The sequence below is a fragment of the Lontra canadensis genome, unplaced genomic scaffold (genome assembly GCF_010015895.1).
Source record: "Lontra canadensis isolate GAN:19392208 unplaced genomic scaffold, GSC_riverotter_1.0 scaffold34, whole genome shotgun sequence".
Taxonomy (NCBI): domain Eukaryota; kingdom Metazoa; phylum Chordata; class Mammalia; order Carnivora; family Mustelidae; genus Lontra; species Lontra canadensis.
Genome location: NW_022631028.1, coordinates 15997888 through 16021797, shown reverse-complemented (window position 1 = coordinate 16021797; position 23910 = coordinate 15997888). Strand labels below are relative to the sequence as shown.

Below are 23910 nucleotides of genomic sequence, written 5' to 3'. Positions count from 1 at the left end.
AATCACTCTCATCCCCTTGTCCCACAACCCTTTTAAGTAGTTGAAGTTTAAGAAGAAACAATAAAAAGTGTAATACACTTTTCAGATTCTGTGGCTAAAGAGAGAGCACACATCTGCTGTGTGGACAGAACACCGTTAGAGAGAGCTTAAGCCAATACATGAGGTCTGAGGCAAGAATTCTGGAGACGAGGAAAGGTTCAGGTCAAGCCTCGCACTTCCGTTTGCTACAATTGCAAGCTTGGGCAAGTTTCATAACTTACATGGTCACCTTCCCACAGTGAGAAAATAGTTATAACCATCAGCTTCACAAAAGTAAGATGAAGACCAAATGATATAACGGTAAATGGAAGGTTTGAGCATCTACACACTCAAATGCACCAGCAATCCTAATGTCTTCTTATGGTACCTTGAAGAGACACTTTCTGCCCTTCCACTCTATCCTTCTAAAGAAAAGGATAAGTACTTTCCAACTCACAGGCAAAACTCAAAAAAAGTAAAAATAAAATTCAATTAAAAATTTAAAAAGGGAAAACAATTCCCATCATTACCATCATCATGGCCAGAATGCTGAGAATTAGCTACATGCCTACGATGTACTTGGCATTGCTCTAAGAACATTTCTTCTATCCTTTACTCTCCCAAGCCCTCCGAAGTTGTTGGTACCATTTTAGCCACGATGAAATCAAGACAGGAAAAAAAAAAAAATACTTTGCCCAAGATCACACACTACTCAGGATTTGACTTCTTTGCTTCCAGAGCCAATTCTTGACTATAACATATACAGCCTCCATACACAAACACTGGAAATAAGAATGGAAAGGTTTCCCTACCACTTTCTAGGAAAACTACTTCCTTCTTAAGATGAAAAGAGAAAAAATAGTGAATTTAAAATAGATCATCAAATTTATTTTAGGTTTTTCTCACAAGCTTAATCTTCTTGAGAATAAAAGTTATTAACCAAACTCTTCTGGATGTTTCAAGTGAGCTTTTGTTTCTTAAGAAGCTGTTCCAATCAAAACAAACCTAAGGGCAAGCTCACAAAATGCCCCTTCAACATCGCTGTCACAGAAGACAGATGACAGATAAAGATAAAATCTAAGACTCTCCATTTCCCTGTGTGAATTGGAAGTGTTGTTCCAAAATGACTGAGATGGATAGCCCCCAGACTTGGTCAGCGGAAACCCAGTCATGTGTATGAGATGCTTTTCTTCACCTAGCCCCACTTATCCAGCCAAACTAGAGAATTACAAAGCAAAAGCAGAAATTACTAACTTAGGGCATACTTCTCATATGCAGGCCAATAAAACAAACCAAGTAGCTATTACTCATTAAATTATCTGTTTCACCAACAGCCATACTATTAATGGTGGATACTGGCATCTGGTGAACACATACAGTTGCTTTTATTCATTTGAGATGCCATTTCAGGGCTGACCTTAACTGAGAAAAATAGCTGCTTCATCTTAGGGATGGGTCCATTACATTATTTACTGGTGATAAAAACCAGCATTCTTTAATCACCAGACACTAAAAATTACACGGAAAGAAAATTATGTGGATCACTATATGTGCCATCAATACACCACAACATAGAAATCCTGTGCCTACCCAAACCATTTCCAATACCCCTCTCCTTGGCTGCTTCCTAATAAAGAAGCTAAAAAGATAGAGTATCACTTCCCCAAATTCCTTACAGCTAGAAGTATTTGTGGAACCCAATGTTGACCAATGAAATAAAGGTAGGTTGCTAGGGAACATGAAGCTTCTGCTGCCTAATAAAAGGGATAGGAATGGAGGAGAGCTCACAGTGTTGCCCCACCCCCTTTATTCTTGCCATGAATGCAAACAGGATGTCTGGTGCCACAGAGCACCATGTAACTGTAACCATGTAACACCAAGAGCACCACCACTGTAACCATGAGGTGGCAAGACCAAGAAAAGATAAGCCCATAGACATCCACTCTGAGGATGTGGAGCAAAAAGACAGGACACATTGGAGTCCTTCACTATATTTGGTACTGCCAATCTCTGGATTTCTAACTCACAATAAATGTCCTTGGGTTTTAAGTGACTCTTAGATGGATTTTTCCCTCATTCTCAGTCAAAAATCATTTCTAACAGACTCAAATGTTAATCTATTCTCCCCGATTACCACCACAGTAGACACCTGGATCATTTGTCTAATACCTGTTGTTTTAGGAACAATTCTAGCACAGATGGTTTTCTTAGGAGCTTCCAGGCCAACACATATAACCCTAAGTCTCTGGCCCTAGATTGATCCAGAGGAAAAAATCTGACCCAAGTTCAACCAGTCCTCTTCTTGAAATTTTTGAATATTAGAACAGAAATCAATCTCTCTCCAATTATTAAAGCTATAAAATAATAAATTTTAGGAATTACTGGCAGCCATGTTTTCCATCACCAAGAAAACGAGCTTGAAGTGAGACAAAAAGTAGCAGGCATGTACTTCCATTTCTTAACAGTATGACAAACTAGCTATCCTGAATGAGACCCTCAATTAAAACATGAAAAAGGCTAGATGAAATACTACAACACGTTTTTAAACCATGTACTGAATATTTCACTAGTAGGGAATCCAGAGGCCAATAATGAAGTGAAAACAAGACCACTAGGAGTTAAGTCAGTCCCAAAGCCGGCATTTACCCTGTGCTTACGTAGAAAACCTGGTCATCTTAAGCTCCCATTTTGATACCTGTCCTGGGTATATAAGATAAAACTTTGAGCCTACTCAAGGTCAAAATTCTTCTAAGACACCCCTGCATAAGTTTGAATCTCTAAGGAGTTATACCTTAGTCAATGAAAAACCAGCTCACCCTGAAAAATGGGAGGGTAAGGTAACCTGTCTATCTTGAGTATGGTACTAGCTACAGAAAACAAAAACAAAAACAAAAACAAAAAACCACCACTCCAATAATGTATAACCACAAGTGGGCCTCCATACTGGTTTGCTGCCCAGATTCATGCTATGTGGGAGATATTTAAACTTTAGCAGAAACAAAATAAAATAAAAGTCCAGAAAATTTCAGGCAGAGAATTTGATTTAAAGTTCCTGAGTTGTGGCACTTCAACTGGAAAAAGCAAGTAATCTTCTCTGAAGGAACACAGCTTTTACACAGGCCTCAAAGAATTCCCACAGATGACATTCTAAGAAACACAAGCTAATAGTCAAAATTGCAAAACACATAGGGAAATAAGACAACATTTTCAGAATGAGTCACTATAGAAAAATTACAAAACACATGAGGAAACAAGACACCAATATTAGAATGAACCACTATAGAAAATAGAGTAACATCTGCAGAGATTTTACCTACTGGCATTTTTAGAGATAGGTATTTTTAAACTATGGTTTTTATGTAACATGAAATAAAATAGAGGCTTGAAAATATGGAAGAATGAGAATGACCAAATATTTTTAGAAGACAAAAAGAGAACTTTTAAAAATTAAAAATATAACTGAAATTAAACTCTCAAAGAATAAAGAGATTAAAATAGAATTAATAAAGAATAATAGAGCAGAAGAAATCACCCAGAGTGCAACATAAGGAACAAAGATGAAAAAGAAGAAGACATTAAGGAACATAGCCTACCCAAAGCTCCTCAGGTAACCAATGGAAAAGGAAGTATTCCAATAGAAAAAGGCTCAGAATTTCCCACTGTTAGCAAAAAAAAAAGCAACCTCAAGTCTAGGAATCTAACAAATACAATGCAGGATACATGAAAACAAACCACTACCTGCACTCATACCAATAAAAATGGAGAAAATCAAAGGCCAAGAGAAGATCATAAAATCAATCAGAGAGATAGTCAAGTCTTGTCAATTACTTTTCACAGCAAAATGGAACTTCAAAAAAGCAGAGAAGCTGAGAGAAAGTGCCTATCCACCTAAATTCTATATCAAGCAAAAGTATCCCTTGAAAATAAAAGTAACATCTTCAGACAAACAAAATGATTATTTTCAAACAAAGTAAGAGAATTTACCACTAACAGATGTTCTAAGTTATATAGGAACTTCCTGAGGCAGAAAGATAATTATCCCAGATAGGAGGTCTGATAAATACTAATATGTAAATCAATTTCATAAAAATTACATTCTAAAGAAAATCACATTTTTACCCTGCGCTTACGTAGAAAACCTGGTCATCTTAAGCTCCCATTTTGATGCCTGTCCTGGGTATATAAGATAAAACTTTGAGCCTACTCAAGGTCAAAATTCTTCTAAGACACCCTTGCATAAGTTTGAATCTCTAAGGAGTTATACCTTAGTCAATGAAAAACCAGCTCACCCTGAAAAATGGGAGGGTAAGGTAACCTGTCTATCTTGAGTATGGTACTAGCTACAGGAAAAAAAAAAACAAAAACAAAAAACCACCACTCCAATAATGTATAACCACAAGTGGACCTCCATACTGGGGTGTGTGTGTGTGTGTGTATGTATGTGTGTGTGTATATATATATATATATATATATATATATATATATACAGACACATATATTAGAATATATATATATATTAGAATATATATTAGAATATACACATTTAAATAAAGTACTAACATTATGAATGACAAGAACATATATACTAAGAGGGTGACAGGACTTAAAATGTTCTAAGGTCCTTATAGCAGAGAAAAGAATGACAGTGATTAACATTAGGCTTAATTAAACATACACATTAAAATATCTGGGGTAAGTGCTATAATAAACATATAAAGTATAACCCTCAAGCTAGGAGAGGGAAAAAAGTGGAAAGGACAGCAATAAACAAAACCTTCAATGAAACTTAAAGGTGGCAAGAAAGGGGGAAAAAATATTGAGGTAAGGGGCTCCTGGGTGGCTCAGTGGGTTAAAGCCTCTGCCTTCAGCTCAGGAGGGATCGAGCCCCGCATCAGGCTCTCTGTTCAGCAGGGAGCCGGCTTCCCCCCCTCTCTCTGCCTGCTGCTCTGCCTACTTGTGATCCCTCTGACAAATAAATAAATAAAATCTTAAAAAAAAAAAAAAAAAAACCCACGATCTAAGATTCTAAGTCCAAAGTCATCAGTAATTACAACAAATGTATGTGGACCAAAGATTCTAATTAACAGACAAAGATGTTAAGAATACTTTTAAAAATCTGATTATTCATGTTTGTGAGATAGCTCTAAAACATAATGACAATTCACACGTTAAAGAAAAAATTACACTGATTAAATACTAACAAACCAATTCTAGTGTGCATACATTAGTAGTAGACAAACGAGACTTCAATATAATAGATAAAAATGTTCCCTACATAATGGGAGAATGTTTAGTTCACCTGGAAGTTAACAGTTTTACAAGTGTTACCCTTTTGTGACATCACTTCAGGAAACTAAAAAAAAACAAAACCTTACAAACTACAAGGCAAGATTACAATTCCCTGCCATAGCAGGAAATTTTTAAGCCTTTCCAAAATTTTTACATACGGTTAAATTCACTTTTTTCTTTGGTATACAGTTCTATGAGTTTTGACACATACGTGTACTATGTAACCATCACCATAAGTAGGATATAAAAGAGTTTCATAACTCCAAAACATTAACAGTGGAAAATTTTAACAAATGTCTTTCAAACACAGATAGATCAAACAAAGATCCTAGCGAATTCATGTATAAGATATTGCATCCCAGAAATGGAAAATGCACATTCTTTTAAACACGGTGAAACATGTATGAAAATTGGTCACATGCTAAGCCATAAAGCAAGCCTCTCCAATTATCAAGAACTGATCTGACAGTTATTATCTGATCAACATACAGCTAAATTGTAAAACTTTTTTTAATTTAAAAGTGGAAGTCCTCCATGTAGCAGAAATATAAAACACTTCTAAATAACTCATACATACAAGAAACAATAGCAAATATAAGAAAACATTTTGGGGCACCTGAGTGGCTCAGTTGATTAAGTGCCTCTCTTCAGCCCAAGTCATGATCCCAGGATCCTCAGATCGAGTCCAGCACTGGGCTCCCTGCTCAACGGGGAGTCTGCTTGTCCCTCTCCCTCTGCCCTGCTTGTGTTCACTCGAAACTGCTGATTCCATTACTGTATGTCCCACGACTAACTCTAATCCTCCTTCTTCCTTCCTACAAGGACCCCTGTGATTATATCAGGCACACTTGGAAGTCCAGGAAAATCTTCCCATCTCAAGATCCTTAACTTAATCACATTTGTTAAGTCCCTGTTACCAAATAAAGTAATATATTCACCCGTTCTAGGGATTACAAAGTGGACATCATGGTGTCCAGAGGGCATTCTTGAGCCCACCACAGGGACCAAACCAGATCGCTGAAGAATTAACAACATACTAGGAGTATATTCAGATTAGAAAACTTAGATGACACTAGGTAAATTTCTAGAAACATATATTTTACCAAACTGAGCCAAGAAGAAATAGCTTTTTAAAGAAACTAAATCAGTAGTTAATCTTGCCGTAAAGAAAACACACGGCTGAGACTGCTTTACTCACCAAACGGTATAGGAACAGGTAGTTCTGATGCTACAGAAACTCTCCCAGAGAACAAAAAAACAGAGAACACTCCACAAGTCATTTAAGAGTGTAGTATAACCCTACACCTGAAACGGGTTTATTCCTGGGCCCGTGCTGCCTCCTGCCCTTCATGTAATTCAGTTGTCCAGCCAGGACTGTTTGAGACAATAAAAGTCCCCTTTTTGTTGAAGCTAAGTCAAACAGGCTATCACCCAGAATAAAGAACCTGACTAGTTCACCCTGCCCCGAACCAGCCTGCCACATCCAACCTCTTTAATGACATTTGCTTAAGTATCATCAACTTGATTATTTGTATTAATGCAAGGGCCTGCGGACAAATGGGTAGTGAAAGCCAGGTCAACCATAAGTACTTTAAAAGGCATGCTGTTGTTTTTCCAGCAAGTTCTCTAACTGCATTTTTTCTTAAGCTTTTATTAAGATGAATTCAAATCATTTGGGCACAGTGAACTGACGGACTAGATGAAAACAATGAACATCAGGGGAATAAAAATATGTGTGGGATTCAACATTCTCCAAGAATAATCCTCAAACTAGTTCTCACTCATCTCTCCTCATAAGATTGCAAATTCCTTCAGAGCAGGGACCATTTATATTTGTTCAGGTAGATGACCTTATAAATAGTCAAGAAGCTTGCACAATCCAATGACCTTTGGGACTATGTTTCTCAGAGTCTTGCCAAGGACATATTTTCCATTGCAACAGTTAAGATGCCAATACAGAAATGCAAAATGGTGAAGAAAGTTTATATTCCCTTGCATAATGCCCCACACTTCAAATCCTATTAAATAATTAATTGCTTTAAGGTAAAAGAAAAAAACCGAAATCATACACGTGAAATTGAGAAAGAACAATTACCAGGATGCAACCGGCAAGAAGATGTAACAAGGTTCCAGAAGAACCTGAGTAATGTTCTCCATCAGTAAGACACCTGGCAAACAGAGTAACCCAATTGCACCTCTGCAGCATCCACGGCAGGTGATGATAAATTAGACAAGAAGGTCAACTAGAGGTATCAATATATGGCCTGAAACCTGCTTCATTCAAGACATGGTACCACAACCTTCTGGGATGACACAATATTGGTAATGTTTTCAGCCGTCATCAAAAAAGATGAGTCAATGCAGGGGTTCTTAATAGTCAGGTGACAAGAGAAGTCAAATTTTATATAATCTACATGCAGATCATTGCCTGGGGCTAAATCAGGGCTCAAGGACTTAATGGACGATGGGGTTGAAGGAAGGAGAACACAATTGTACTCAGAACTCAGGATAAGGCGCCAAAAAGGAGGCGTTGTTTCCTTATTCACACATTAAGCATTCAAAGGAACAAGAATCTAGAACCTGTGTGTTCAAAAGACCCAGATTTCAGATGGGAAATAACTTTTCAAATGCCTCTCCTTCTCACCAAGCCTGCTACAAGATCACCAACAAGTATCCTTGTCAGGGTCCCGGTCAACATCATTTTCCCATCTTGCCTTGTTAGTCTGTACCCTGTAGGGGACAACTGGAAATAATATTGAATGTTTTGTTTTGCTCTCTCAACAAGCTTTATATATTCATCCCTGAGAGATCTGAAAATAAAGTCAAAGCTAACATTAAAAAAAAAAAAAAAGAAGAAGAAAGGAAAAGTTTTTCTAGCTTACAAGAAAGCAGTAAAGGACGATTAGGGGTTTCCTCCCTCCCCCTGCCCAGATCAAGGACTGCATTCCCTTGGGCTTTTATATCCTTGTATAATATTTAATTAAATACTCTGTTCCTACTGGTTTATGTACTAGAGAACACTAATTTTAGAAAACCGATTAGCTAGTTCTTTCTAACTGTATGTTATTGTAGCTAAGGTCAAATTTTTCACTGAAACTATGGCAACAAAACCCCAGTATTCTTCGGCGACAAAACTGAAGCAAAGTTCTCAAGAGAGAGGTCTCCACTGGATGGCTAGACCTAGGCTAGATTATTCTATTTCTTACTTCTACCTGAAATGCTACGTTCCTGGGAATGGTTGGTGGGGAAGGGAGGACCTCAAAGAAATTTGCTAGCATAAGTCCAAGTGAGCTTATATAGAAGTGTCATCACTGATAACATTTTTAGACACACATAATTTTAGCAGCACAAAACATCAAGACATTTCAGAAGCACCCAAATTGGAACTCAAATGTACCCGGAAAAATACCAGATGAAAAAAAGGAACTTTTAAAATTTCAAAAAGAGGACTAATTGCCCAATTTATTTTCTCAATTATTACAACTGCTCAAATTTGAGATTTTCCTACACGGACCTCCAGCTACTGCTCTGTAAAGGAAAAACGATGGACTCTTTGAAGGGACAAATTTTTCTCCCCATACCTGCAGCCATGCTCCACTTATCTCCCCAAACCAATGCCTATGGACACAAACACAATTTCTGCCTTCAAGAGGAGCCATGCTGACCTCTTGCCTTGGAGAGAGGTGTCTTTGTGTTGGCTGATAGGACCAAGGAAGCAGCCAGTGGACATCCCTTCTCCTTAGAATCCAAAGCCAGGGAGAATGTCCTTCCGCAGACTGACTGGCAAGAACCCCTCCCTCCAAACCTACAACAAACACACAGGGTGTGGGAGTGGGGGACTTTCAGGAAAACAGCAGATTGGCAATATCTTCCTCCTGTCTGTCAAGAGTGGCTGGAAGGCCTGCTGCTTGGGTTAAGATAAACACAACTTCCTGTCTCAGCTAGGTTTGTAATTTTATACATAAGGCAGGATTACCATCTGGAGCAAATGTCCCTTCAGTAACAGAGGCTCTGATCAAGGCTTGTACACGTAGAAAAAAGGCCTGATGGCTTCTCTTCAGAAACCAACAAGATCTAGAGCTCCCTCTTGATTATGAGACACACTCCGTAAAATTTACTAAGACATTCAGGAAGGTTATAAAGCGTGGCTATGGATACCTTTGTATAATCCACACACTGAAATACTACAACAGACATCAGTGTTATACCAGATGGCAAGGCCTGTGTTTGACCCTCCCAAGAGACGTCCTGAGAGCTGCTAATTGCAAATTTACTCATGAGGGCTACTCAGTTACTACTTACTCAGTGCTTAGCTTGTGCTCAGCATGTTGCTAACCATGCACCACCTCATCCGAAAACAATCCAATCAGTCCCATACTATTACTAACCACAGTTACCAACTGGAGAAACAAGGTTTAGAGAGACTAAGTAATGTGCCCATGGTCACACAACTAATTAAGGAGCGGGGTAGGGACCTGACTCCCCATCTGATTCCAGAGCCAACCCTCCTAACCACTATGCCCCACGGCATCCCCACTACACCAAACATACTCATTAAAACTAGATTCGGCACTTGACTTTTCATATCCGTTCATCTTTTCAAAGAGTCAATAATTCCATCTTTCCGCCACTTTGCAATGCTCTCTATTGGTCAGAGTGAACACATTTATGGATCCCTGCGAGGCTCTCATTTGGAGCGTGGATCTGTTCTCTCCCCAGCTGTTTGCTGACCCAATGCCCCCAACCACAAGGCTTCCGCAGGAAGCAAAAACAGAAGGAACAGCTGGGTCCTCTGGTGGGAAAACAGACACTTATGGTCCAATGGGATCATCTACCTAACCTCTGTCCCCAAGCTAAAATTCCCCTCTTCAAAATCCCTGACAAATAGTCAGTCTCCTCTGAATGAGAGGAAACTCAATTATCTGAAGCAGGCCTCTTCCCTGAGCAATAGCTTGGCACTTAGAATCAAGTTCCTTAAATCTGAAACCCTGCCTCTGGTCACTTTTATCTGCTGACCCTAATTCTCTATTGTTCTGGGTGCAGGACATCCGTCTTCCATATGACAGCCCTAAAGTAAGGGAAGATTGACAGCTGACCCACAGAGCCTTACACAAGTATGGCAGCTTGTCAGAAATGCCCAAATCTCAGGCCTCACCCCAGACCTACAGAATGGGAATCTGTGTTTTTAACAAGATCCCTGGGTGGATTCTATGCACATTCCTTTCAGAAGCAATGCCTTAGAGGCCTCTTTTCATTTATTCTACAAATACCTAAGAGCCTACTATCATCCAGGGCCTGTACAAAGCCTTCAGGGAGACAGGCTTCGGACTTCACAGTTAACCGGAATTGGGTGGGAGTGAAGTCACAAACCAGCCGTAACAGCAAACAGTTCTACAGCATGTAGTTGGGGCTGGGCGCTCCTCTAAGTGCTTAACACAGATCAGCTCATGTGATCATCACAAAAACACTGTGGGCACACACAGTCAGTCATATCCCCAGTTGCAAGCCGAAGAAATAGAGGTACTGAGAGGCTAAGTAATGGGTCCAGGGCCACACGACCAGCAAAATGCAGAGCCGAGAGTCAAACCCAAGCAGTCTGGCTTCAGTGTCTTTGAAAAGGAGGAACAGCTTATCTGCACACAAGGGGCTGGCAAGGATAGTCCAGGGGGGATGTCTGAGGTTTGAAGGACGGTGGGCATCAGGGAGACTGGGGGTCCCAGGAGGAATGACAGAGATGGGGAGATCACTTCAGCACAAAGAAAAAGGCCATGCAAAGGCCCAGAGTGTAGAGCAAGCACACTGACTGCCAGGAAGAAATCAATCAGTCTGGCGGGAGCACAGGACGTAGCGTGAGACTGCAGATGAGGCCAAAAGGTAAGCAGAATGACTCACGCAGGGCCTTGTGAACCCTGGAAGTATGTCGTGTATCCTAAGCACAACTAGGGAACAGCCCGGGGCTCCACCCAGCCAGTGACATCATCAGATCAACACCGATTCCTGTGGCTGCAGTGAAGGGTGGCCCCACACTGGGGCCCACGACAGAGGCGAAGAGGGAAATGCAGAAACCAACAAGGAGGCCAGTGCAGGAACTTAAGTGAGAAATGCTCCAGCTGGCTTAAAATGGCTTAAATTCTCTCCGTTGCTCTTGGTGCAACATGAATACAATCGTTTTGCGATCCATCCTCCTGGTTACCCCTCCTTGAGTTTTATTCCCACTGAGCAATATGTCCCTTAAATGTCAGCATTGAACCCAGGACTTGGTAAGAGGCCCCAAATGTTTCCTGAGCAGTGCAGCTCTATTCATCTCCTAGAGTGGATCACTGGAGACTCTCCAGCCCTCCAGATGTGGGTTCAAACTCTGAGTATGGCTTGGTGACTGACCCTTGCTGGGTTCAGGGTGCGCAATTACAAAATGGGGATAATCCCACCACCCACAGCCCAAAGAAGCCCTAATGGTCAAGCAAAAGCCATGGGCCTACCAGGAGGCCAGGCACCAAAGGGGAAGCTCTTTAACCAAGATTCGTTTTTCACAATCATGAAAATTTAGTGAAGACAAGGAATCGCAAAACTATAGGCAGCAGAGAGAGAAAAGAGATCCAACAACGCGGGTCAAAGAGAAGGCACCCTCAGGGGATAAGCAAGGCCAATCCACTGTTCTAGGGAGAAGACAAGTCAACTATAAAAAATCTTTTCAGAAGTGCCAGACTCAGGTAATGTGGAAGGAGATGATGAAACAGCATCCATGTTAAAAAGTCAGTTGTCGACTTAAAGGTCACCAACAGAAACACTAGTAGCAACAGGCAAACTGAAAATCTTCTCAGAAAAAACATGAATTCCTTCCCAATCAGTTTTTAACTAAGGACCAACATTATACCAGGCACTGGGCCAGGAGTGCAGGGTAAGGTCTGGTCCCTCCAGGTGCCCCAAAATCTAGCTATGGAGACAAAATAGAAGACAGCTGTGTAAACACCATATTCCAGGTTGGTAAGCAGGCAGGTAGTTCATTCCTCTAGTATATGGACATTCACTCTCGTGTTAGTGCATCTCAGAAGGACTTATCTTGCTCAAGTAGAAGAGGAAATGCAATAAGAAATCTGCAATGTAGTGAAGGAATACTTGAAGACTAGTCCTTTTCTAAAAGCAGTTTACCGTAGGTATTAGGAGGTTTTCTGATACCAGACTAACTGGGTTCAAAGCCTGGCTCTGCCATTTCTACCTACCGCAATCCTATACCAAATATTCAACATTTTGTGCTTCAGATCCCTTATCTATAGGAGGAGGTTAACTATGGCTGTCTTACAGAGTTATTAAGAGGGTTAAACAGATTAACGAATACAAAAGTAACTACATGAATTAAATAGATTAATGAATATACATAGGCACTATATAAGATATTCACTATTATTTACAGAAAACAGAACATACAAGGTAAGGGTCAAAAAATAATAATAGGGGTGCCTGGGTGGCTTGTGGGTTAAAGCCTCTGTCTTCAGCTCAGGTCATGATCCCAGGGTCCTCTCTCTGCCTGCCTCTCTGCCTACTTGTGATCTCTGTCTGTCAAATAAATAAATAAAATCTTTTTAAAAATAATAATAATAATAAATAATACTTTTTAAATCTATGGCCCAAACCAACCTGCCTAGCTTAAAAGACAGTGCGTGTAGAAACCCAGTCTGTGTCCCAATCCCAATTTTTTTTAAAGTTTTTATTTATTTATTTGACAGAGAGAGACAGCAAGAGAGGGAACACAAGCAGGGGAAGTGGAAGAGGGAGAAGCAGGCTTCCCGCTGAGCAGGGAGCCTGATGCGGGGCTCAATCCCAGGACTCTGTGATCATGACCTGAGCCGAAGGCAAACGCTTCGTGACTGAGCCACCTAGGCGCCCACAATCCCAATTTTGACAAAGAATTGTTCCTGGACCCCAGGAGATTAAATCTAATTTCCATATCCATCCAAAAAAGAGAAAAAAAAAGAAAGAAATTTATCTTAAGCTCAAGTGATTCACCACCTATCTTCATCAATGTTCTGAAGACAGGATTCTAAAAGCCTCTGCCTAAAGAAAAAATTTTCAATCAGCCACTGTGTTCTCCTTTCAGAAGAACCATAGAACAGTATGACAGTATGACCCGATGATACTCGCTCACCATCCCAAAGGAGGAAGCCCCGAGAGCAATACTGAGACGCAATGAGATGACAAGGTCCAGGGACCCATTGCCCTGGAAGTATTTCAGGCACTGAAGTTGAAACCTGTTCCCCAATTGCAAATGAATTATCATGGGTAAATAAATACAGGACAGGGATCTGGGGCCTAATTTCCCTGGGTGACTCTGATCTTCACAAAGGAAGTTATCCAGGGCATCAAAGGAAGCAGAAGCTCTCTTGCGCCCAAGTGTAGGATGCCCAGAGCTTTCAGAGATGCATCTCAAAGCTTCAAGCAAGTAGGCAGAAATCCAGTGAGGGCCACATGTGACAATGTGTGGGACCCCAGAGTAATCAAGCAGCAGGCATCAACCCAGTGAATGTGCAACACACGGTGAGCATTCTATGTTGCCTGGGGAATGGATTTAAATTACAATGTTGTTCCCTTTAAATGGAGTCTGTTGGTGCAAGATTGAGATAAGCTGGTAAGTCTGAAATGATGATTATTAAAAAACCTACTAATCTTTTTATTAAATTTGAATTGATTTTGTGAACACAAAGTTAAAAGAGACTTTCTCCAAAGCAGCTGCACACACGCACAACCACACATAAAACCTTTAATGTGCTTCAAAGTGTATCCTTAACAAGCACCTAAAACAGACGGATTTTTCTGCCTTATTTAACAAGACAGGCAGAAACTAAGTCCTTTTACCCCCACTGTGAGAGGCCTGTCATGGATTGGAATCAAAAGAACAAACAAATTTTAAGTTAGGCCCTCCCCCTTTGCATGTGGGTATTTAAAACTAAGATATGGGTTCATCCCTTCAATGCTTTCCAAAAGGAAAAAAAAAAAAAAAAAAAAAGACTGCTGCCTAGCAACAATTAAGACAATGTGCAGCAAAGGAGGGTGATTTGAAAGAAAGCTAAACCAGTGAGTTTGTTATGGTCACCCTAGGCCAGAAACTTTTGCAACCCAAGACCTGGCTATGTCCCCATCTGGCCTCAGAGTAAGGCCTAGCTGTTTCCATCCATTTGTCTTATCTTAACCAAGAAGATCTGCAGTCCCGAAGAAATGAAAACCTACATCTGGGGGCACCTGTGGGGTTCAGTGGGTTAAAGCCTCTACCTTCGGCTCAGGTCAAGATCCCAGGGTCCTGGGATTGAGCCCCGCATCGGGCTGCCTGCTCAGCAGGGAGCCTGCTTCCTCCTCTCTCTCTCTCTCTGCCTGCCTCTCCACCTACTTGAGATCTCTGTCAAATATATAAATAAAATCTTTTAAAAAAAAAAAAAAAAAAAACCTACATCTGGACAGCATGAGACTCCTGAACATCAATGCTCTCTTGTGAAATGTTAACTGGCCTGTTTCTGCCACCGGTCACAAAGCTTCAAGCTGGAAGGGATCTAGGAAGTTACTTTGCCTACATTTCACTTAACAGGTAGGGAAACTGAGGTCTCGAGAGATGGAATGACTCCCCCAAGGTATCGTAGCAGTTGGCAGCAGACACTGGGCTGGACATTGGCTCTCAGGTCAGGTGGTGTTCCTCACTCCAGCCTCAGCAGTTCTCCCACATGGGCTAAGAACCACTGCCTACTTCAACCTCAACACAAGCAAGCCAATGATCAGGTAAGTAGGCTGTAGGTACTCAAATACTTCTTGTCCCCCAAACCATGAAAAATACCACTCTTATTTGAGACCCCTTTAGAAGCTGCTGGGGTGTGCAAGAGCTTGCCTGGGATGTGAAACCTCTTTTTTGCAACCAAGACACCTAAGTCCACAAGACCCCTAATAGGTGGGCAAACAGTGCAAGCACTCTGGGACGGAGAAAAATCGCAGTAAAAGTGACAAGGGCACAAGAGCTTTAGGTCCAAATTTGTCGTAGCCAAGCAACATACGCTGCTTCTTCCCAGTATCTCCCTGAGATTATGACTCCGGGCTGGCATTGTTCTAAGCAAGACACTTGCTGAGCAATCAGGAGTTGTCAGTGAACTTGGAGATACCCAGAGACACGGTTATACTGGTCCAGACCTTCACGCCCACTACAAAGAGGACTCAAGTTGTAGGTAACACGCTGCGTAGCGCATGGACCGTCTTGGGGGTAGTTAAAAACGCATTAAGTTGAAAGGATCCAGGGCTTTCGCCTTCCCGTTTGGCTTTCTTCCGCATTTACATGGTCCTAAATCCAAGTTAAGAGCTTCAGCAGACAGCAGAAGAAAAGCAGTAACTTGGCCCACTTTCATTTAGAGACTGGAGGTGACAGGGGTCCCAGCCTGAAGAGACCCTTGTGCTGAGTGGAAAAGGGGCCAGAGGGCACAGAAGAGTAAGAGCACTGCTCCCGGGCCTTTGGAAGAGGGTTCTGGCCTCCCTCTAACACTCACAGGCCATAAGACACTGGGGCCAGATGCTCAACCCGTATCAGCCAAAAGGCACCAGGCACCCTGGGCTGAGGAGGTGCTGCAAAGCTGAACGAGAGAACGCACATGAGAAGTATCAGCATGTACTCCGCCCCAGGAAACAACAGACCAGAGGGGCAATTTTTACACTTTGTAGAAAGACATTTCATGTGCTTTGCCTCTGCTTGCATATAAACAGCTGCAGTGTGAACAACAACTTACTCTAGACAACTTCCTCAAAGATGTCAACTGTGCATTGGCATTGACCTCCCTGAGAATGTGCCTTTCCTCCTGGGACTCTAAACAGCTTGCACACAGGAGGCATCTGATAATGTTTGTGGAATGAATGATAATCCTTGTCAGTGACAGTCAACAGACTATGGGGAAGTCGCTCGATTTCTAAGAGCACCCTTTTCCTCAACTGCATCATGGGAACATCCGTAGCTCACCTCATGGGTAGGTTACATGGATTACAAGAGGTAATCCATGGGAAGTGCGCAGCACAAAGCAGATGATCCGTTCGTGTTGGCTCCTATTATTTATAATGTGGGTCTGTTTCTCCATAAAACCCCAAGACTCCTGAAAGCAAGGGGGACTGTGTAACTCATCTTGTCCCCTCTCCTCAGCAAGGCCAACAGCTGGGACATAGTAGGGCTTCAATGTCCCCTGAGCTTAACACCCATTTTCATGACACTTCAGCTGAGTGGGTTATTTTCCTTGAAAGCAACTTGATTGGGGGAAGAAAGAAACACGGGACAAGGAAAACACCTAGAACATCCACACTCTCAGCCTGATCTCTGACCTCTGCCCCAATTCATATAAACCGTGGAATGATTTCAGAATGCTTCCTTTGTCCTCACCTTTCCCTGCCCAAACTTCTCCCTGTGTTAAGCTGAGTTTCCTTGCAAACAACTTTTCTTCTGAAACTAAGGGGTTCCTGCAAAGTTAAAAACTTCTCACTCTTCACTCACATTGATATGGTAGCATCTAAGATAAAAAACCAAACAAACAAAAAACCTGGGGCCAAGATTGGCCTCTTGAACTGAATGGAGAAGATGAAGTTTTGAGGGTAAGAACTTGACTGTTGCCCCAGTCTGAAAAAGCAGATTACACAACAAATGGCATGTTCAACACAAATGCCAATCTTAATTCCCAAAAGCCCCAGGTCTTGTCTCTCCTCCAACACTCCTAGAAGTAGCATTTAAAACAGCAAAGTTTCTGGGATCAAAACAAGACTGGTAGTTAATTTCCTTCTTTTCTTTATAGAAGATGCTGTTATATTTAGTAAGGGGAAGGGACGGGTGGGGATGGAAGAGGAAAACATCATCTAAAGAAGGAATTCCGTAACCACAAAGTTTCTATAGCCGGTTTCAATCTGTCTGTCTTCCTTCTTTTAAGATTATGGGCAAAGCCAGCACAAATCAGGGAGAAGAGAGATTGTGTCTTACCTGCCATGGACACCAATGCTTCCAAATGGTACCACATTAGCTAAAGGACTAAAGCGACTGAGTTAGACTACATCGTTGCTCTTGTCATCACCTAGAGTACAGGGGCCACTGTCCAAAATTCATGGGGACAATGAAGGAGACTTGGCTTAAGTGAACCAGATGTTCACCCAATCTCTCCTTCCTATAGATGAAGTCCAGGGCAGAATATACATTCAAGGGAATCACCAAAAAAACCCAATTCACTTGGCAATGGACTTTGACCCATCAGAAAGAAGCAAGTGTGTTCAAGGTTTTTACTCTTTTGCATCTACTGGGGAAAATAACAGCTACCAGTCACTGACCAGGTCTTGTGTACCAACTACGTCCTCTATTTGGCTCTTTAGCCATATTATCTTCAATTCTATTACCTTTACAAATAAGGTATTTACAAGGAAGAAATTATTTCCCCCCATTTTATGGGTGAGGAAGCAAGCTCAGAAAAATTAATCTATCAAGGCCACTTAGCCTATACATGGGAACGCCGGGACTCAAATCTAGGCCTTTGGGTCTCTATGCACACCCCTACCCACAAAAGCATTAAACACAAAAATGAGAATACTCTCATATCACTAAAGGCTTCGTCCAGGATTCCCTTCTGCCACCTTTTAGGAGTACGAGCCTCTGTGCTAAGTACTGGCAATGAAAAGACACGACTAAGGCTTACTGAGTCCTGAACCAAAGGCCAGGCTTCCTCAGTACTGAATTTGAAACACACATTTCATCTTCCCAGAAACCTTATGAGGTAACGACTAACATCATTTCCCATTTTACAGATGAGAAAACCAAGCTTCACAGAGGTTAAGCAATTTGTCCAGGGTCACACAGCTAAGAACTTGGATTTGAACCCAGAAAGCCCAGTCCCAGGGCCTATGCTATTAACCACGAGAGTGGCAGGTTTCAAGAGGAGCTCACAAAATGAAAAACACCAAGTCAGAAGTCACAGGGAGCATTACATAAATAGGCCTTTGGTTTCCATTTACTTAAGAACAGGTTATGATGGTTCTCAATATAGGAAATAAGTTGGCAAGGAAACAATGGAAGCAACAACAAACCCAAATGACTAAATGTAGCTCTGCTGATTGCTCAGATAAAGACTCCATCATCCTAGCCGGCCGCTTGCCAGCATCTCACTTTTCCATATGTGTTTGTTAAACTCCAGGGTGTAATGGCACGACAAGGAAATGGACTAGAAATTCCTCCAAATTGTCCAACTGCCCTATGCACAATTTCTAAACATCAAAATCACTTCAACTTCAAAATCACTTGTATTTGGAAAGGCAGTAATCTCTTCCAAAAGAGAAATCAGTTTCTTCACGTTAAAAAATATTTTTTTTTTCAAGGAATGCTACACTAGAACTGAAGGGCTGCTTAGGAAAGTGTTTAAAACCTCGCTGCCTGGATTCCAAGGGAGAGATCTTTGCTGCCCTCTGCCTGGGCCCCTCACCTGCCAGCCGAGAGCCTCGGGTGCGGCACAAGGAACCCAGGCAGTCCTGACCTACATTTGCAAAGCCTGCAGCAGAGTTTGTTTGGAACCAGATTTTTCCACAAGTGCAAAGCACCTCACAACCTAGAAACCGTTATTTATGAGGACAAGCAGTCAACACAGATCAGGACACAGTCATGTGACCACCTGTAGAACCCGGGCCATAAACAAAGTTTGGTTCTTTCCAATCAGCTTCTATCAGACTGTCACTTTTATCTGAAAACAGTCCCTTCAATTGGCCATCAGATATCTATCGAAGCACCAGGCACTTTGACCCTAGTACCAGGAAAACATGTACGTCTTCTGACTTCCCCTGGCTATTGCCCCATTTATTTTAACATTCTAAACCCATATTCAAATAGCCACTAGTTCACTTTGTACAGGGCATGAACACCTTTCCCAGGTTCCTTTCTCAACTAGCAGGCCTATGCGCAGAATGGGGTAAGTGCTCACACTGGACCCAAGCAATGAGTACCTTCTACTTGGCTCCAGCTGCAAAAGCCACATCCCACCCAGCTCACCCCTAAGTAATAAAGCCAGGAGCTGACAGGCCAGGCTCTATTTGCAGGGGTGCTTGACCTTGGCTATACAGGAGAATCACCTGGGAAGCTTTTAGAATAAGAATAAGAAGAAAGGAAACCATCAATCCTAAATTAAATGACCATCCTTGAGGGTGGAACTTCAACATCAGTATTTTTTCCAAGTCCCCCAGGTGATTTCAGCCAAAGTGGAGACCTACAGCTCCTACTCCATCCATCACCAGCTGTGTGACCTCAGGCAAGACACTTAACCACAGACTTTGAGGACCTCAATCCCCTCCCAAGGCAGACATAGGAACCCATGCACTAAAAATGTAAGCAGAACGCTTAGCACAGCACCTGGCACAGAGTCTACTGATCTTGGCCCTGTTAGAAGATAAACTGAGGCATATTTTATTATTCAGCAGAGAGAATTAATTCTGTAAGTCACTGCCTGGATTAAAGTTATTAGATCAAATCTTTTATTTCTGCTGCATTTGGGATTCTGTTTTGGAAAAAGCCATGAAGGAAGGATTGGAAAGAAAAGGCTTCAGGGGCCACAGCTGCTCAGGATCCTGTCACACAGGGCTTATGGCAACAATTTTCTTTTTCGACAGTCCCCCTCACCACCTCCCAGGTGAAAATATTCTCTTGATAGTCTCATGCCAACTGGATGCAGTCCAACACCAAACATCTTCTAAATGGCTTCTCTCCATCTGAATGTCTGCCTTCTATTTTATTCTAATTCCTTTAGCTTTTATCAAAAAAGTCAAACGGTTTCTACATCAATTAACAATAAGAACTTATCACTCAAATGAGGTAACCGAAAAATGGCAAGGTGTGAGCCCTCTGGGACTGAGGCCATGAGTCAAACCCTAACTCAATGGGTTCTCAACCCCACCTCAATATTTTTAAAAAAAAATCACTTGGGAAGCTTAAAAAAAATGCCAGTGCCCAGGTCCCAACCTCGAGAGATTCATTTGATTGGTCTGGAGTGGGGCCCTGAGTACCTGTTTAATTTTTAATCTCCCTCAGATAATTCTACTATGCAGCTGGAGTTGAGAACTACAAACCACAAAAGCTAAGAAGAAAAACAAAACATTTATCCTCTTAACATCCCAACTACATTTTAAGCACCTTCTGGAATAAACTAAGCTACCTTCAGAGGAAGATACCAAATGTAAGAGGCCTAGAAAGAAAACCAGTAGTGGGAAGCTACTGGTAGGAAGGGTGTCCTGCCTAGGTCTTTTAACAAAAACTAAGTGCAATAACAGACATCTTCTCCTTCCAGGTGGAAGCATCTAAGAATACCAGAGCCCCCAAAGGCACAGTGAGATTGGCTGCAGTAACACATTCCTTGTGATGAGATCCAGAAGTCCTGTTTGTTTAGGGACAGAGGTGCACAAATGTAAGGGTTTAGGCTGAATTTGCACTGATCAACATGTATGTAATATCCAAATGAAGGCTCTAATGAAAGCCCATTCCAATCTTGACGTTGAGCTTATTTACACATTTTCAAAAGGTCACAAAGTTTGGACTTGAAATCATACTGTAAAAAAATGTAAGTAAATAAACCTACAATTGCTTATTAAACACACATGTGTGTGAGCACGTGTGCACGTGCATACACACACACATACACAGCAATACACTTGATGAATTTCCAAATGAGGGAGGTACCCACTCCAAGAAGGACATCAACTTACCTCTGAATTTCTTGGGTGGATTATTAAGGTCCCCAGCTTCTGGCTGGACAACACAACGATCGTCAACCAGACTGTGAAGACAAAGAAAAATGCTCTATCAAGCCAAGTCTGAGAAAACAAAACCTAAGCATGATGCAAAAATTGAATATCCAGTGCTGTTCCTATACAAAACTTGGATGGCCATGTTCCCCTGCTAGGAGGCCGTTTACACTAGAGGCTTCCCATACAGGGAGATATACCTAATCCAAAAGCCCAGGTTCTGCTCCTGCAATGCACACATTAACCTACCGTTTTCTGTGGCTCTTTTCCCTTAACCACATCCATGATGGATTTGAGCAAAACATGCAAAAATGCTGAAGTCGGGAGGTGTAGCAAGGGGTGAGGGCATTCAGCTTATGGTAGCTGAGGGGTCCCTTCGGTGCCAGGCAGAGTGACGTGAGGATGAATATGAACCAGGCCCTGCTCCGAGGGAGCTCAAGGCTAGTTCGAGAGCCACAAAAGCAAACTAAAAAAGAGAATATAACCTAGGGGCTCTAAGAGAAAGAACAAAATACAGCCGGGAACTAACAGTGCCTGAAGCCATCTGAGAAGCTGCTGGCAGAGAGAATCATATGGAACTACTGGAAATCGACATGGAGGTAGGGAAAGTATAAAAAGTTATAAATAAATGACCAGGCCCAATTTATATACAGACCCAGTATTTAGAAGTTCAGACTGACCAAACTGACATGTACAATTCTTTTAGAACAGATTTAAAATAATGTATTTTTTTTTGAACAGATGAGGAAATTGAGGCTGAGAAGTTTAAATGACTTCTCCAAGTTCCTAAAACTGGTATTGGTCATTTGCCAAGTGACCACAGAACTTGCTGCCAGCTCATACACTTCAGTTTTCCAGGGTTTCTTCCATTAGTCTGTGTTGCTCTTTATTCCAAAGGCAAGGCACCATTAAATAGTTTGCCCTTACTCTTATCACCCCTTCCTCCAAAATTCTGTTTCACCTCCTAAAGTCTGGCCTGTCTTTCCAGACTGATTCAGAGCCCCCATCTTCTCCATGAAGGCGCTCCCTCTGAGCCAGCATTCCCTGCCTCTCCTCTGTCTTCCTCACTTCACTGGAGAAGCACAAATGGTGCAGTAAGCTAAGAGCTTCCAAGGGGCACAGAGCTGCCTGCTTTGTGGCCCAAAAGATGCCCACCGCTGGTACATTTTCCTGCCCAGGCTAGGTGCTCAGTTATATGTTGGTGTTTGGTGTGAATCAAAGTGGTGAGAGTAACCCACCAGCACCTTGCTGCCTTTGGGTATAAGACACAAGATCTCTCTCCCTCAAGAAGAGGAAGAATGTGGTCAATGGCTCGAGTTTTTATGCAAAAAGTCAAGAACAGAATGTGCATACAGAAAACTCCCATTTGAAGCCCTTGTGAGTGTAAATATAGTAATGCCACCAGAGCTATCATAGTATGTGAAGTGGGGGAGTGCCTTGGAATCCAATACAGTGCTGGGTTAAGTACTTAGCAAGTTCTCAAGGTGGAGGGGTAAGAGAAAGGGCCCCAGCCTACCCCAAAAGACAAATGAATTGTAGATGGCACGTTGCCACCTACGAGCAGCTTGACAACGATTTCGTCATTTCATCCCTCCTGGTCTCGGTTCCTGTATCTGTAAAATTATAGAGTTGGTCTCAAGGAGTCTCAAGTTAGGTGATGTTCCTCAGACTTCCTGATACCAGGTCCCCCTCATCCCCAGGCCTCTCCAAGCTGTGTTCCAGGATGGGGTCTGAGAACTTTGATTTTTAACATGTTTCTCGGGTGATTCAGAAGCACACCTCTGATACACATGTGCATGCACACGGGCTCTCCAAGGTCCGGCTCAAGCTCTGAAACTCGAGGAGTCAATAAAACCACTGGGGAGGTAACCGCCATCTATATAAACGGAATGTGGCTAGGGAGCTAGATGCCAAGTTCCACAAAAATAGGGTGGTCACTCGCTGTCATTCACAATGGGTGCTCCAGAAATGTCAAAAATATTAAAAGGAAAAAGAAGCTAAACTTTAGTTTCCAAGTCCATTTTGAACCAAGGGAATATTCCTCTGAAGTAAGTATTAGAGCCCAAAATTCAAAATTGACCATCTGCACATTAAGGAAAATGTGGGGGCAGGGGTGGGGACCTTATCAATAATTTGTTTAAAAAAATAACAATAATAATTTGTTATAATACCTGAGTGAAATAAGTCAAGCAGAGAAAGTCAATTATCATATGGTTTCACTTATTTGTGGAGCATAACAAATAACATGGAAGACATGGGGAAATGGAGAGGAGAAGGGAGTTGAGGGAAATTGGAAGGGGAGTTGAACCATGAGAGACTATGGACTCTGAAAAACAACCTGAGGGTTTTGAAGAGGCGGGGGTGGGAGGTTGGGGGAGCCAGGTGGTGGGTATTAGGGCACGGATTGCATGGAGCACTGGATGTGGTGCAAAAACAATGAATACTGTTACGCTGAAAAGAAATTTAAAAAATAATAAAATAAAAATAATAATAATTTGTTATAATACTTGAGGAAAACTCTTATAAAGCATAGATTTTGTACCTGATAGGGATTCTAAGAATGGATGCTACGGAAGAGGACGAAAAGCAAGGCAGCATGAAAGATTTCAGGGGCTGCCACAAGTGGGCTTAGCTATAGACTGGATGTAAGCACTGCAGGGTTAATGGCACTATGACAAGAAATCAGGACCCCAGAGAAAAGATGAGGCATAAGGTGGGGTTGAGGTTTCACAAGGCAGCCAGGCAAGAGCTGTGGGCACTGAGGAGGCTGGTGAGCCAATTCTGCCACAGATGGATGGTCAGAAAAGGTGGGGAATGGAAAGTCGACCCTGCCAAGGGCAG

The 23910-nt window shown here is 41.9% G+C and overlaps 1 protein-coding gene across 3 annotated transcripts in view; it reads right to left on the bottom strand.

The window, feature by feature from the left end:
* ITPR1 (inositol 1,4,5-trisphosphate receptor type 1) overlaps positions 1 to 23910 on the bottom strand; it is a 327538-nt gene that overhangs the window by 279838 nt on the left and 23790 nt on the right. For all 3 annotated transcript variants that reach the window (XM_032867448.1, XM_032867446.1, XM_032867447.1), the window contains exon 4: positions 21031 to 21101. In XM_032867448.1, the coding sequence (XP_032723339.1) occupies positions 21031 to 21101 (71 nt within the window). The remainder of the gene's footprint in view (positions 1 to 21030; positions 21102 to 23910) is intronic.